At 38.4% G+C, this 15370-nt stretch overlaps 4 protein-coding genes across 9 annotated transcripts in view; 2 read left to right on the forward strand and 2 right to left on the reverse strand.

Moving 5' to 3' along the window:
• The window catches only part of LOC105457530 (alpha-2-macroglobulin receptor-associated protein), a 2429-nt gene extending 1751 nt beyond the window's left edge, over nt 1-678 (reverse strand). The window contains exon 1 of the mRNA XM_011702240.1: nt 338-678. Coding sequence (XP_011700542.1) covers nt 338-670 — 333 coding nt within the window. The 5' untranslated portion in view covers nt 671-678. The remainder of the gene's footprint in view (nt 1-337) is intronic.
• Nucleotides 679-864: 186 nt separating this feature from the next.
• Nucleotides 865-4949, forward strand: LOC105457529 (X-ray repair cross-complementing protein 5-like). The gene is made up of 14 exons (XM_011702239.1): nt 865-1026; nt 1108-1248; nt 1725-1835; nt 1918-2141; nt 2383-2508; nt 2622-2700; nt 2846-2983; nt 3061-3244; nt 3335-3471; nt 3554-3697; nt 3804-3946; nt 4149-4376; nt 4473-4635; nt 4742-4949. Exons 2-14 carry the CDS (start codon nt 1228-1230, stop codon nt 4751-4753), a joined length of 1710 nt encoding a protein of 569 aa, XP_011700541.1. The 5' UTR covers nt 865-1026; nt 1108-1227; the 3' UTR covers nt 4754-4949.
• Nucleotides 4950-6015: 1066 nt separating this feature from the next.
• Nucleotides 6016-12177, forward strand: LOC105457534. 2 transcript variants are annotated; one of them, XM_011702250.1, is made up of 4 exons: nt 6016-6122; nt 8936-8973; nt 9444-9692; nt 11392-12177. In XM_011702250.1, the coding sequence occupies exons 1-4, from the start codon at nt 6119-6121 to the stop codon at nt 11500-11502; spliced, it is 402 nt and encodes a 133-aa protein (XP_011700552.1). In that variant the 5' UTR covers nt 6016-6118; the 3' UTR covers nt 11503-12177. The 2 variants fall into 2 exon arrangements, with proteins under 2 accessions (XP_011700552.1, XP_011700553.1); XM_011702251.1 differs by lacking the exon at nt 11392-12177 and adding an exon at nt 10129-11179 and having other exon boundaries at nt 6017-6122.
• Nucleotides 11907-15370, reverse strand: part of LOC105457533 — a 22923-nt gene continuing 19459 nt past the window's right edge. For all 5 annotated transcript variants that reach the window (XM_011702248.1, XM_011702244.1, XM_011702245.1 and 2 more), the window contains one exon: nt 11907-14455. In XM_011702248.1, the coding sequence (XP_011700550.1) occupies nt 13116-14455 (1340 nt within the window). In that variant the 3' untranslated portion in view covers nt 11907-13115. The remainder of the gene's footprint in view (nt 14456-15370) is intronic.

The raw sequence follows: 15370 nt of genomic DNA on the forward strand, positions 1-15370 counted from the left end.
AAAATTTTACAGATTGTTCTTATATATGTTGAAAGACTTAAGACAAAGCCGGAGTCGATTTACTGAAGCAATCCAAAGTTATAAAGGATTTTAATTTGAATTTTTTGGTTAGATTTGGCCATAGAATTCGAAAATTCTCAGGAAAAAAGCAACAGAAGCATTTCTGTGCTCTAGTTCTGAATAAATGATAACATTCTGCACAATCCTTATTACTCAAACTATATGAGAAGAGCATATTCGTCAAAATCAGTCCTTTAACTTTTTGCTACTATTGTACGTATTAAACATCCTTAATACACTTCTAATTATTATGCTCTACATGTAATTCGTCACTCACGTTTTTGGCCTTAACCCAAAGCACGTTCAACTTCGCCATCCTAAACGGCTTGTCCAGGTCTCTGAGAGACGTCGGGAGTTGCGACGAGTCCACATCATACTTGGCCTTGTTCGCCTCGGCGGAGTATTTGTTCTCCCCTACGCTGGTATGAATCGACAGCAGGGCCAGGTTTACTAACAGAATAAATTGCGCGTTCAGAAGTACCATATTTTTGTGTTTTAATTGCAGAAAAACGATCGCACGACCCACGCGACACACGATCCACAAGCTCGACACGAGAGCACACGAAAACGACCTGACAATTCTGACGTGTGCACATGTATCACATGTCATGTGTGTGTGTGTGTGTGTGTGCGCGCGTAGAGCCCGCGTTAGGTTAGGCTGCGTTCGGAAACGTCACCAGAGGTGCCCTCGTGCATCATTTTATCCTTGTTCAACATTCGGTAAACGAGAAGGATAAGACGATATACGCGGTGGCGGAGGGGGGGGGGGCACTCGAGTGACGTTTCGAACGCAACCATGAACTGTCACGTGACACGCAAGTTAGGTTACGTTTGATTTTGACGTTTCAGGCGTTTGGACGAAGCCGCCCGGTACCGTCGGAAGTGTCGGAACAGATCAAAGTCTTCCTTTCAAAGGTCCCGAGTTCGATTCGATCAAATCATTATAATAATCAACAGTCGAATTAAGTAGGTACACAGAATCGTGAATGTACGGTTAGAAAATACATTAAATGTGAACACGAAAGACAGCCTAGTTTTGTTGTTTAGGCTCGCTCCCGGCGGCACTTTTCTGATGTAACTTGGGTATACGTCGAACAGAGGTTCCGGAAATTGTGTCAATAGGACTGTTCCTGCTAAAACCTTGAGGGCTTCGGTAACGCTAAAGGAATGGCGCCAAGGAAATTAAAGGTATTCGAATGGTTTTCTCGAGTTAAATCGAGTCTCGTTCGAGTTGAGATGATAAGGTGATCTGAAAGTTATACACATCAGGTAGTGGCTTGGTGTCAAGTGTTTAAAAAATTTAAATAAAAAATCATAATATAATATGTCAAGCCTATATATATATGTTATGTCAAGCCATGCCGGGTCGCGATTAGAATATTATACAAACGCAATAAGATAAATTGTGAAATATCTGTGTTTCGTAAGGAAATTCCTATTTCATACATTATACAATACGATATTTGGTATTTCAAGACCGACAAATATTGCGGCGCGCAGTTTTTTATGTGGTTGGATATTGTAATAAAAATCAATACACACCAATGTCAGCTTGATAGTCACGACTTTAATACATTTGATTTATTCTTACGAGCCTTCAATTTATTTTTATTCTGAATCGTTTTGTTCGAAACATTTGAATTTTTGTATTTTATGTCCGATAGGAGTGTATAACGTTTGTGATGAACGTCGGAATCGTCCGTCATGGCACACAGAGCAGTTCGCAGCTGTTGGATAAGGAAAAGTATATTCTTAAACATATCATTCAGAAGAAGGTGTGTTCCTCTTCGTCGTACCGTTAATAACAAATTATTCCATATAATCTACATGTCTGTTAATTGCGAAAACACTGCGCAGATATTCCTACGTCCCAACGATGAAGTAGGAGTGATATTGATGGGCTCGGATAGCACTACAAGCGACAGTATTATAGAAATGGAAAATGTACACGAGCTGTGTAGCATGCAGGTTGGAAACTGGGATTTGATAAGAAGCATCGAGAAACTGCAGCCCACAAATCAGACTAGTTCTTGGATGGAGGCAATTGACGCCGCGGTCAAATATATTCAGCACGAATGCGTGTAAGTGTATTAAAATATACAATAGCATAATCTGCATAATGTCAAGGTTTTTATTTGTCAATATACGTATATTAAATTTACTAAGTTTTTAATTACATATATTTAAATTTGTTAAATTTTTTTAGTCAATATATATTAAATTTGCTAAGTTTTTAATTAATAATTTAATAATTATATATATTTAAATTTGTTAAGTTTTTTTTTTTTGGTCAATACATATTAAATTTGTTGCTTATTGCAGAGATAAATCTGACAGAAAAATAATCCTGTTGTCTACTTTCGACGAAGAAGAGAACGTCGTTGACCAATTTCAGGCAGAGGATATCGCAGAGACATTACGTTCAGAAGAAACTTCACTTATAGCAATGTATGACTTTTAACTTTGCTGTTAATATTAGTAATAGAAATTATAGTAAATCAGTAATATGAAACATGATAATAAAAATATTAATTAGAACAAAAAATTATGGTATGTTGTAGTGGAGAGAGAACACTGCACGATATAGATGAAGATTCTCAAACAGCCAGTGAAACGTTACTTATGAATGTTCTGGAACAGGTAATTTGAGCAAATGTGTGGGCAGATTTATTAAATTATATGAGAAGATAAATTGTATGTAATTACGTAAAATAAAATAATGATAAGTAATAATAATGAAATAAATAATATATAATGAGTATAATTAGTATATAATATTTTGCAGATTAACGGTCAGTATCTCACTTTTGAACATGCTATGTCGGATGTGCGCTTCTACAAACGACCCTCGACTAGACCGAATCCGTGGCGCTGCGAAATGGAATTGGGCGACTTTCGCATTCCGATCGTTGGAATTTCCAAAGTAATGCTCTAGTGCACGTAAAACAGTTTACCGTCTTTTACAAATTTATATTTTTTACAATTTATTTACGTTGTAAGAATCCGACCGAGGTGAAGTTACCGGAAATGAGACAGATGGCTAAAACAAGTACATCCAGTATGCCCGATCAAGAAGTGCCGATTAAGAATGTCGCACAATGGACGGACAACAACAGGACCCCTTACACGAAAGAGGATATTATCCGCGGCTATGTATACGGTGGCAAGGCTATTCCTGTTTCGGGTAATTCGTGTTTAATTTTATATACAGCTAATCTTGTCCCATGTAATATAAATTCAGACGATTGTGATGTCTGCAATGTGCCGATTGTAGATGAATCTAAGGAAGCCATGACTCTCAAAGACAAGACAAGGCAGTGTTATAAGATCCACTGTTTCACTGCGCGGGAAAACATTCCTATGGAATATTGGCTGTCGGATGGCTCGTACGTTATTGCACCCGCTACCGAGGTACGATAACAGGGTCTCTGTCATATAATAGCCGTAAACTCTATTGATGTAGCAGTAAAAATAACTGAGAAACTCCTTACAGCCGGCAAGCGAGCCGTTTTACAGTCTGGTGCAAGCCATGGTTGACAAAAACGTTGTCGCGATAGTGGAGAAAGTCTACAGAGCAAACTGCGAAGCTAACATGATGGCATTATTTCCAAGTGTTGACGTACCGAATGAACCATGGGTAAGAATATTTCTCTGTAATATTGTTTTTATAATATTCTCTCTTCTAATGTTGAAATATCTCGCTAATCAGATAATCACGTCGAAGATTTTTTTCTTTGTGACAGTGTCTTATTGAGATTGGTTTGCCATTCGAGCGAGATTATGGAGCAATAGCGCAGAGACCGTTGAAATTCGTGATGGACCAACTGTCGAAGGAGCAGGACGATGCCATGGACGATCTGTTAGAGTCCTTAGAATTGCCCGACACGTAAGCATATATCGTCGGCATTGGTGTAATTATATTTGTCCTTCATATTTTATCGGATATATTTTATATTTATGTTAAATATAAAATATATCCGATAAAATATGAAGGACAAATATATTTTTTTGCAATATTTGTATTACAATATTTGTAATATAATGTTAATTATCTATTGAATTTTTACACCAATGCTGCCCGATGACAGCGTTAGTCAGAAATATTTACCGGAATGTGTGCCGGATTCTGGAACACAACGCATGTGGGATGTGTTAGCACATCGCGCGCTTAATCCGGATAAACCGTTGCCGCCTATCGCCGAAGAAGTGTTAAATATTTTCGAGCAACCCGAAGTGAAAGAGAGAAGTGCGCCAGCGATCGAAAGGATCAAAAACTTGTTCTTCTTAGAGAAAAAGAAGCCTCTCAATAGAAAGAGGTGAGCACATATCCTCTCTAAAAAAAAAAAAAAAAATTAAAAATTTACTCGAAATCAACTTAATACTATCGATTTGATAAATGTACATTCCTTTAGGCGTTATAAATCGCAAGAGGAGGATGAACAATCCGACGTTAATAATGATGTGCCTATGACGCAGACAGTAAAAGAGGAGGAGAAAGATACCGTAAACGGTAACAGTGACAAATCGAAGAATATCGATTTATCTGATGCATGCGATTTCGATTTTGATGACATTGTAAGTACATAAACTTTTATGCTGTGTAAATGTTTCATCAAATTTTGGATATATGATTTTTTTTTATATACAATAGACTTCTTTAATGATTCAAATATTCTTACAGGCTGATATCTAAGGAGCTGCTGGCACTATTTTGGCAATTATGCTGTAACTGTTCCTTTTGAATTCCTATGTCTTCATAATCACATATATTATAATTTCAATGATTTGAAAAACCGTTTAATATATTTTTTATATACTTGTTGAATGAAATCAATGCATTTCAGTAATAATAAAATGATGTAATGTTGATATTGCAGTGTGAGAAAGTGTATAGAATTTATTTTTTTTTTTTCCAGAATAGTTCTTATTCTTCGGTATATTTTCTCGTGCCAAGAGTAACGATGACACTATCGTTAACTGAATAAGGGAAAGACGAGGTCGCTCACCCACGTAACGCCTACCTTCTATCCTCGACTTACCAAAAATCCGTTAGCACCTGAACATGACGGCATACGCTATGCTTAATAATTGATTAGAGATTTACTCTAGAATAGACGAAGGCGATATAATAATCTGGAAAAGCGAAGGTTTTTTTATCGATACTTTGCAATATAGCTCTCATCCAAAAGAAGAAAAATTTGGTAATTAATAATAAGTTTGAAGAAAAAGGTAATTTTGTGAATTTGTAACATTAATGAACTTTATATGCGTTTGTGAAATTCAAATTTTATTCGTGGCAAGCATTAGTAGATGCGTATAATACATTTGCAGATTGACTTCTGTAATGTACTCTCTTGATCTACATAGCTATTCAATCATCTCATCGATTCGATTCGCGAGGATGATGGCGTGGCGACTCATCCTGTATCTATAAAAGGGAACAGATCTGGTACGGCGTGAGGCCGATTGTCTGTGAAACGCGCGATTTCTCGTCGACAATCCTTGAAGCGTCCTGTACTCAGCAGCGAATCAAGACACTCCGAAGCCCTAAACGCATGATTTCGTGATGACTGTGTGATGCCATTCACATAGTTTTGTTTCAGGAAACATTTAATTATTGGAACTATTTTATTTACTCGAGATATACCGTGTTGTTAACGGAAGCCTTATTGATATCAGATTGAGACCTGGCTACTATCAAGTTATTATTTAGTTACTTATTCAAGCTATTTCGTATGTAAAAAAATTATGTAAAAAAAAATGTAAGCTTCTAGTTGCAACAACGGTATATAGAATGTCAGATTTTATTGTGATATTCTAAAGTCAATTATCGCGATGCGTTCACGAATATTCACGAACTGCTGAATAGCAACGATGTTTTGCTATTCAACCCACGAGCTCGCAGCGCGAATCGGCGGCTACTATCCGTGCTGCCTAACGGACGGCGTTCTCAGGCGGGGAGGACGAGGACACGGCGATTCAGTCGGGTTCAGTCGACGAGGAGACGCCGCGTCGCGAGGATCAACAGGTGCGAGCGAACGCCCGTCGCCCGAGAAGCATGGGTAAGTCGAGCACTCGACTTGGTGCCTGGCTGCACCTTGACACCTTGCCGTCCCCGTCCGACGAAACGGGTCGAGCGCACGGGTCGGATATTGCGCTCCGCGACACGCGAATCTCACGCGCCGCGTCAACGCGTCACGCTGGAATCTCGCTCCGCGGAAAACGATCCTAGATCCTTCCTCGTATACGTATATGCAGCTCTCGCGTCACGGTCTCGGTATAAATTTAAGCGAGTTTCGTTATGGTCGGGCAATTTTTACCACTGAACCGTTCCCAGATGCCAAAATGAGAGGTGGAAAGAGAATTCGGATTTGTTTAGACGCTCATTAATTAGTTTTTAAATATATAGCTCTTTTTAGCTTTCCTGGATATTGCAAATGTTAAAGAAATGATACTGCTCTTGTTTTAATAATTCATTTCTATTGAACGTTTAGAATGTAATAATGTTAACAAGATGTTTTAATTCTCTAAACGTTTTTTCTGGATATCTTTTAGATATCTTTTTTTAGCGTCTCCCTGACCTTTGATATTATCGTTCGATTATATCACAAATATTTTAAAGAATCGTTGTAATCCAGCAATTTTAATTACCTATCTCTGGAACACTAAAAGCGAAAACGAACAAAAAATCATGTATCTTTTAAGCGTTTTATCATTTTGGTTTTTCGATATATCGGTTTAATGTCTATCTGACATTCGTTACTGTGTTAATTAAATATAAATTTTTCTTTAATTTTAAAGTAGCGCCCGTTGAAATGTTCGCAAAGTTTCACTTGTAGTGCAGTTCGTCGTGAAATTCGGCGAAAGTTTTGCATATTAGAGGTACAATGAACTTGAGACTTCCCGCGTATGCCAGGTATGAATTATCCGCCTCAAACTGCAGGTGAAGGTGAGAAATAACGTGACGAGCAAATTGCTTCACCGTCAGAAATTACAGGCAGATATTGGAATACGCGAGAAAACGAGAGGGAACTCCGGTAATTAAATTCGATTCGCCCGGTTATTAACAATCTACTCGACCTGCACGGATGCTGGGTGAAATGTCACGGATAAATGTCTCGCGGTGAAAATGTCATGCACAGATGCATCTTGGTGTGTGCAGTTGAACGTGTTACGCAACAGCTATCAATATCGACGAAGCGATATTTCTTCTCCGTTTATATTTGTCGGGCAAAATTATTCCCTTCTTTGAGAACAGAGAAAGGCGCGCTATACCTTAAATCGAATGGATCGGCGAGATTTATTCGACGGTGACGCAAATTTATGTGACGGCCAATGCAACTGCGCGCGGACCAGGATATGTTATATGCGTGGGGTGTTGCGTAAATGACGGGGGAAAGTTTCGTGAGCCGTACGATAATATCAAAAAGCCGAGACCGTTCGATTGATTTTGGGTCAGCGTGAAACGAGAGAGAGAAAGAGAGAAAGAAGCGTTGAACGTTCGCACGCGACGCTTCCCGAGGCCGAGCTCTGGCCGTTGACCGTGAAAAAAAATACACGAGCGAACGCGCGGTGCGAGAAGATAGTAAATGCTGACCTAGAATCGAAAAGTGTGGAAACAAGCGTGTATATACATTAATCGACTCGCGGAGCTAGGAAAAAAAAAAGAAGAGAGATCTTATCGGGAATCGCGATCGTAATTACGCGACTCTGCGACTGGAAGAAATTTTATTCGAATCTCTGAATCTTTACAGTTAACGGACGTCCGGCGGCTTTTGCGATTGTGAACGAATTGCACGAGGAACGTTAATCTTACTGGACTATACTTGATAATTTAAGGAACAAATTATATCAAATTACATGAATAATTTGTCGGCTTTTTAAATTGCAAATTATTTAATTAATTACATGAATAATTTATCGGTTTTTTTAACTTGCAAATTAATCAAGTAATTAATTGAAGGCTAATTCAACGTTCAGATAAAGATAATTCAGAGTTAGGTAATTAAGATAATCTATATTTATTGTGCTTAAAAATACGATTTAGCAAAAAAAAAAGACGAGAGAAGTCTTATCAGGATCCGTGATCGCAATTACGGCTGTAACTCTCTGTGATTAGAAGAATTTATTCGAATGTGAATCATAATTAACGGGCCTCCGGCAAGTTTTGCGATCGTGAACGAATTGCATAAACTAAGAACATGGTAAAGGGCTACTTTATAAAAGGAAGAAAATACTATAAATACGGCTCGTAAATCGCAAAGACAAATAAAATTAAAAGTAAACCTCGAGACTGAAAACGAGAAAACAATTAGATGTTCTATTAACTAATGTATTTTATATTACATATTAAAATACCGGTACTAATTTCGACTCAACTACAATCTTCATCAATCGTAAAATTCATTCAATTAATACATAATTAACTATACACAAAGAGATATCGTAAAAATAGTATGTAATATGAAATACATTTTGCTCGTTTTCGGTCTTTAAGATTTACTTTTAATTTTATAAGTTGAATATAATTTGCTGATTAGAAATCAACAAATTATTAAAGTTATTAAGTGAAAGATAATTCAGAGAGGATAATTCAAGGGTAATTCAAAGATCTATTTATGGCGGTATATTTAGGAATACGAAAGCTGAATAAGACAAAAAAAGTAATATGAATTATCGTCTCGATATTACGTTCTTGTCTTCGGCATGCTCTCTTGTCTTTAACGGCAAAATTGTGACGTTTACACTTGCGCAAGGTAGATTGCCTCCGGTAAATATTCCGGATCCTTTCTCTATCTTTTTTCACTGCCTTTTTTTTCTACCACACGTTGCGCAGTTGATTTTTCCACGCTGACTCACCTTTTTGCTCTTACAGGGAATATTTACGTCTTCAGCCTGCTCGTCGCACTTGCTGTAAGTGGTTGGACTTTCATCCGTTGCGGGATGCGTTATAATGCAGTCCTGTTAACGCATTTTCCTGTGCTTTTTTACTCCCGGAAGCCGATTGTTACCTTCGCGCGCATGTCGTGATGAGAATTTTCTGCGCGGAAAACCAAAGCGCCGACACATCAGCGAATGAGAAGACGACAGTTAATTAACTGAAATCACACAGCTAATTCCGGACGCGAGAAGCTTCTTGTGAAATTGGAACGGTCTTTTTATTTCCATTGGCTAAACGATAGCAAATACATTTTTCTATATGTTTATCTGGATTAATCGCGCGTGAAGCAACGAAGATAATCTATAATTCTTTTAATTTTAATATTAAATTATAATTTTCAATTTTTATTCAAATTTAATTTCAATTCTCTGAAAAATTTCTGTAAATCGTATAAATGTTAGTCAAAAAGATTTTTTATCATGTCTCTATATATATGCCGTAGACGCTGCTCGTCGCGGTGCAATGCGGCGACATAATGCGCAAGAGCATCGTCTTCGACAAGAACACTCCGGACGTGTTTTATTGTCCGCAACACAAGCCGATCGGTTTCGAGAAGATGCTGGTGAAGGCGAGACCGCTCTCCAGGCTCTGCCAGTTCGAGGGCCGTCCGATACCTGAGGATTACAAGAGCGACTGTTACAACGACGTGGACGAGACCGAGTACGCTTGCAAGGAGAAGTACAGAATCATGGTGAGTGTCGAGTTTTACTCGAGATTGTGGTAAATTACGCGTGCGAAAACAGAGGTGAAAACACGCCGTTTATATATGGCTTTAAAAATAAGGAAAACAGCATGCACATGACCAAGACAAAATCAACTTGAATAAGAAAACTTTCAAAGGAATCTTCTCGTAAAGAATCCATAGAAAAGCAATACGTCTGTTGGTGTATTCAAAAATAGTATTGCTCTCTTGTGAAAGTTTGCTTAAATTTTAATTCAATTAGATGCTATCATTAATCCCGATACAATTAACGTCATCAACAAGATCAAAGAGCTTGGCGGGCGACAACAAAATAATCCTTAAGTCAAAGAAAAGAGAACAAATTCGATCTGATGTTGTCATCGTAACATCGAAAACGCCGTAAACGCGTGTAACGGATTGGTGTCGGTCTTTTTTCTCGTTGCAGAAGCGATTCAATAATCCGGATGGGAATGCGAGAGTCACTGACGCCGAGAAGTAGAACGGGAAATGATGCTGCACGGCCGCAATCCACGCGCACGCAAATCATAAAACCCAAATAGAGTCAAAGCCACACTATACTAATGCTCGGGGCGGGGCTGCTGCTGCTGCGTCGGAGGGAGAGCTCAACCATTCATAAATAATACTTATAATAAAATAATAATAACGGCGACGTAGATAAAACAATTATCGCCTTAAAATCAATTATCCACCTCTTCATATTACGGTAATAAAGAATAGTAGATTATATTACGTTATGTTACGTTTGCCTGCAGGTAAACAATACATAATAGATAAGTAAATAATAATCAAATCACTGCCACATCGAGTATTCAAGATGAAGAAGTGGATAACAAAAAAAAATAATTAACAGACACGAGCAAAACGCTCATAAAATAGATACTTTATAACATACGTTTTTCTACTTGTCTTAGAATGCGAGATATGATAAGGAAGAATAAGTCGGTTCTTTAGTTTTTAAGCTTCGTCAATGGGAAGTTTTTTTTAACATTATTAATAAAACTAACCGCGCGACGCGCGCATCGGAGCTGGGTGATTGATGATTAACCCCTTGACGGAGCTTTGGAAAGTATTATCGCTTTTATACGAGGATCCAACTAGCATAGCTTTAGCAGTCATATGTTAGCAAGCCATATTATCAATCATATTGCCGGCATTTACTTTGTAATACTTGTGGACGATTTTAGCCACGGATATTATCTTAAAAAACTTTAGCACATTTCTATTTGCGGTAATAATTTAAAAGAACATAATCATAGAACTTTGTAAAATATTTAAAAAAAAAAAAAGATTTTTCGATTCTATAACGCCCGAATGAAAGTGTTAGACCTTTCATAAATCTGCAAATATGAAATGTTTTGTAATTAAATTTCCTTATCTATCACAGCAATGTGTACGCATAAAGATTTTACTTTGATGTCAGAAATACATATATGTATATATATATATATACATGAATAAAGCATTAATAGAATAAATATTGTTTATTATATTATTTTATCGTCGACACGATATCTCGAGGAACACATCGAAAGTCAGGCGCATGGTACGTAGTCCTTCAAGATTGAGTGCAGATAAATAATTAGTCGTCAATGTCGAGTACGAGAGAGGAGAATGTAAATTACATAGGATCGATTATTTACGCTATCGTTCCGCATACGATTATGCCTGACGTCGACCTTTGTTCTAGATGAGGCTTCATCCACCGGGAAGTAACACGCCTTACAACGGGACACGCCTGTCCAAGTTCCTGGCCTTCGACAAAGATTTACCGTACGCGCGAAAGAAGAATCAGGTGTAGAGGAGAGCGGCCGGTATATCCAAGGACGACCGGACGGCCTTGCGTTAATGCAGTTGAAAACGTTCGCATGACGAACGCGTTATGTTATCAGTCTCGTATATTGAGAATGCAACCAAGGGAAAAAAAAAATCGCCAAGTTCCAGTAATCCGATTAACTGAGAGAACTTGCGTCCCATCTTCCTCACAATCAATCGAGCCCCGGTCCGCTGCTGGCTCACGTTACCACTTTTACTCGTGATACTTGTGCTAAACGATTTAACGTTCCTACTCGGCTTAATGCTAAGTGCAAACCTTCTTCTCGCAGTGAGAAATTGTTTTTGTAACATACATAAAAAAATATTTTGTTGCTTAGTTATGTAGATAGAGAAAAGAGAATAATATATTTAAGGAAATATCTCTCCATCTATTGTTTTTTTATATATTGTTATCTGTAATCAATACATGAGAAATGTACATTATTCGATATTGTGCCGTGCCAATGCGTTCACATAGATTTATATGAATCGACGCACATTCATTCCGATGACATTCAAGAACATGTTTTCCCATGTAAATTGAATGCATTCGTGTCGCGGCACTTAATTACAGTATTAATACTAAATATGTATTAATACTTAATATGTATTAGCACAATTTATAAAGGACAATCATGAAAACTGAGATATCTCAATAAAAGTTTAATTGCCTTTTTTTTAATTATCAAACATATTAACATAATATTAGAATTTAGAAACATAAAAACGCAAAAAATTATAATTTTTCAATTTGTGCAAAATTACTAATTTAGTAATTTATTTTGCAGCAGCTTTTGTTATCATGCAAAAATCAGTTCTCTATTTACTTATAGTCGACTCAATACCTCTTTTCTAGGAAATTCATGAAACTTTCATAAAATTCTAGATATTGATGTCCGCTAGATAGAATATTGTTTCAGCTCTGTTCATTGTACAAAATTAAAGATATGAGTGTTTAATTCGAATTTCATTTCATGTGCATCCATCATGTATATGAAGCAATTACGATTCGCAATGCTCTTTATTAAAGAGAATTAAAAAGCATTTTTTGCATTTTTTACAAATACAACAATGCAATGTTTTGCACTATTTTGCAATTATATATTATTAAATGTTATATATTAAACACATGGCTTTATTTGCGAAAATTTTATCAATACGGCCCAATATACGATTTCTTTCAATAATATGAAAGAGATACGAAAAAGTTTTAATAGAAGTTTTGTCCCTCTCCGGCTTCATTTCTATTTCTTATTATACTACACTTAAGTATAAACTATACATTGCGAAAACACGGTTAGAATTAAAAAATATTTTTTTTAAGTATTCTTTGTACATAATATGTGTAACGGAAGATATCGTCTAATCTTTAAATTAATTCTCTTTCAAACATTCGCGATCGTATGATTAGATCGTGTAATTGTGTCAATAAACTTTTGTCTTTGCAGTCTAACCTAATGACTAAAATCGACAGTGTGGATAAAATTTGTCGGCTCGCGCGTATCACATTTATACGTTGTCGATGGCGAAAAATTAGGAAACGGAACGAGGACACGCGCGATTTGGGTAACCCGGGTAATAATGGTCGGTATTACACGATTACAAAATCAGTTTCCCTCCGTTCGAGGCCCTGATCTGCGCCACCTGCTCCGGAGTAAGTATGAGCTTGCTGCCGTTGGGCAGCGCCAAGGCGTAGTGACTTCCGGTGTCGTTCACGACCACCACCAGCTGTGTGTTGGGGTTCGCCGGCGGCGGATTGTTCTTCACCGGCGTGATAGATATGCCGCCCTGGCTCATTCGCTGAATGATTTGCGGCGAGAGAATGCCCTTCGTCGAGGGTACGATGATGTCCGAGGTGATCGTAGGTTTCTGCCTGGACTGAGCGATCTGAGACTCCGACGACTTGGCTCTGTTGGTTGAAGCTGCTTTCTCCGCGGGATTCTTCTCCATGATAATCATCTCTATCTCGTCGTCGCTGTCGCTGAGTACGATCAGGGACGTGACCTTCTGGCCGCTATTCTCCGCGCTGGATGGCTGTGACGTTCTCCGCCTTTGCCTCGGCGGAGCAGCGTCGCCTCTCGCGTTTCTCGAGTTTGCGGTAGGCCTCTGACCTCTGACAGGCGTGGTGCTGTTGCTTCTTGTCGCCAGCCCGTTAGGATGCTGCGGATTTGGTCGCGGCGCCAAGTGTCTGTTGTTACTCTGCCTGTTTTGCGCCCTGGGAATATACTGAACCGGATTCTGCGGGTTCGGCTGAGCTGCCGTCATTGGCCCAGGTGCAATTATGTACTCTTGAGGCTGCGTCGCAACCGCCACGTAGGACACGTAATTCGCATTGTTGACGTACGGCTGGGCCATCATCTGCGGATGACCTTGCTGCTGATAAACAACAGGTTGCTGCTGTTGTTGCGGAGCGACGGATATATATTTGCCCTGCGTAGTCTGCATCATGTAGGGCTGCTGCACGTAGTAGCCCGTGTGCGGAGCTTGCGGCACGACGCCCTGGATGATCGTCCCCTGGGGCACGATTCCAGTGTTCTGCGGCATCATGTAATAATACTGTTGCGACTGATTCGCGGGTGCGTAGTTGCTCTGCTCGTACGGCTGGCTCGTCGGGTGGGACTCGTACATCGGACTCTCATCCTTGATGTCAAGCTCCGAGTGTACACTCTTGATAGATTCGAGCTTGCAAACCGCGTCCGTGGAAGGCACTGCTCTCCTAGGATTTTTGTTGCTCGCCGCAACGGCGTTACCAGAGATTCGCGAGTCAGCCGCATTTTCAGGTTCTTTGATCCTGTTGTCCTTAAGTTTATCCTTCAGCTTATCTTTGACAACTTTCGCATTGGCAGAATGAGAAACATCGGACGCCGCATTACTCTGAGACGTATTTTCCGTGATATTCTGCAGCTTATGTTCGAATGATTTTAATCTTCGATTGGTAGCTAAAAACAGTGCAAAAATGTTAAAGTTATAAGAATGTTACACGATGTAGGATTCATTGATTTTACAGCATTCGATTTTTCTACTACTAGTATTCTTTTATGTATTGAAATTGCTAGTCTCCCATATAATATTCATAAAAGACAAATTCTATGAAAAATCTAGCTTCAAAATAAGGAAAAGATATGACGATACAAAAATTCACACTTGCCAATGGGGCATTAAAAAATAATTTCAATCAAAAAGTCATATATTACATATAATTACGCGCGATACAAATAAATGATGAAAATCAAATTGGTACATAGTTACGCACGATATAAAACGATATCAAACGTTTCGATCCGTGATGTGGATCCTCTTCAGTGAATAAATTAAGTATCTCCATATGGTACCAGTTCTCTCACGAAGTAGTCAAATGGTTATTACCGTTTGACTACTGTGTGAGAGATAAGGACCAGGCCTTATCTCTCACACAGTAGTCGTATGGGGATACACTGGTATCGTATGGGGATACTTAATTTACATCACTGAAGAGGATTCACGGATCGAAACGTTCGATGGTTTTGTATCATGCGTAACTATGTACCAATTTGATTTTCATCATATATTTGTATCGCGCGTAATTACGTAATCTATGACTTTTATGACTGAAATTATTTTCTAACGCCCTGACAACGGTGTAGACTCGTATTGGCAAGTATTTTTGTGAATTTTTATTTTATTTGGAGCCATATACATATATACAGGGTGTCCCGCTTAATTAATATTTCAAGGCGTGAAAGAGAATGAAATTTTGAACTAAAAGTTCCTCTTCCAATTTTGGCTCAGACCTTTATTTACAGAGTTATTAACGAATAAAGTTAATCAATTAGATCGCGCTTAGCCGGAGTACGCAGGAGCGTAGCGTGCAGTAA

The sequence above is a fragment of the Wasmannia auropunctata genome, unplaced genomic scaffold (assembly GCF_000956235.1).
Source record: "Wasmannia auropunctata unplaced genomic scaffold, wasmannia.A_1.0 LD335208.1, whole genome shotgun sequence".
NCBI lineage: Eukaryota > Metazoa > Arthropoda > Insecta > Hymenoptera > Formicidae > Wasmannia > Wasmannia auropunctata.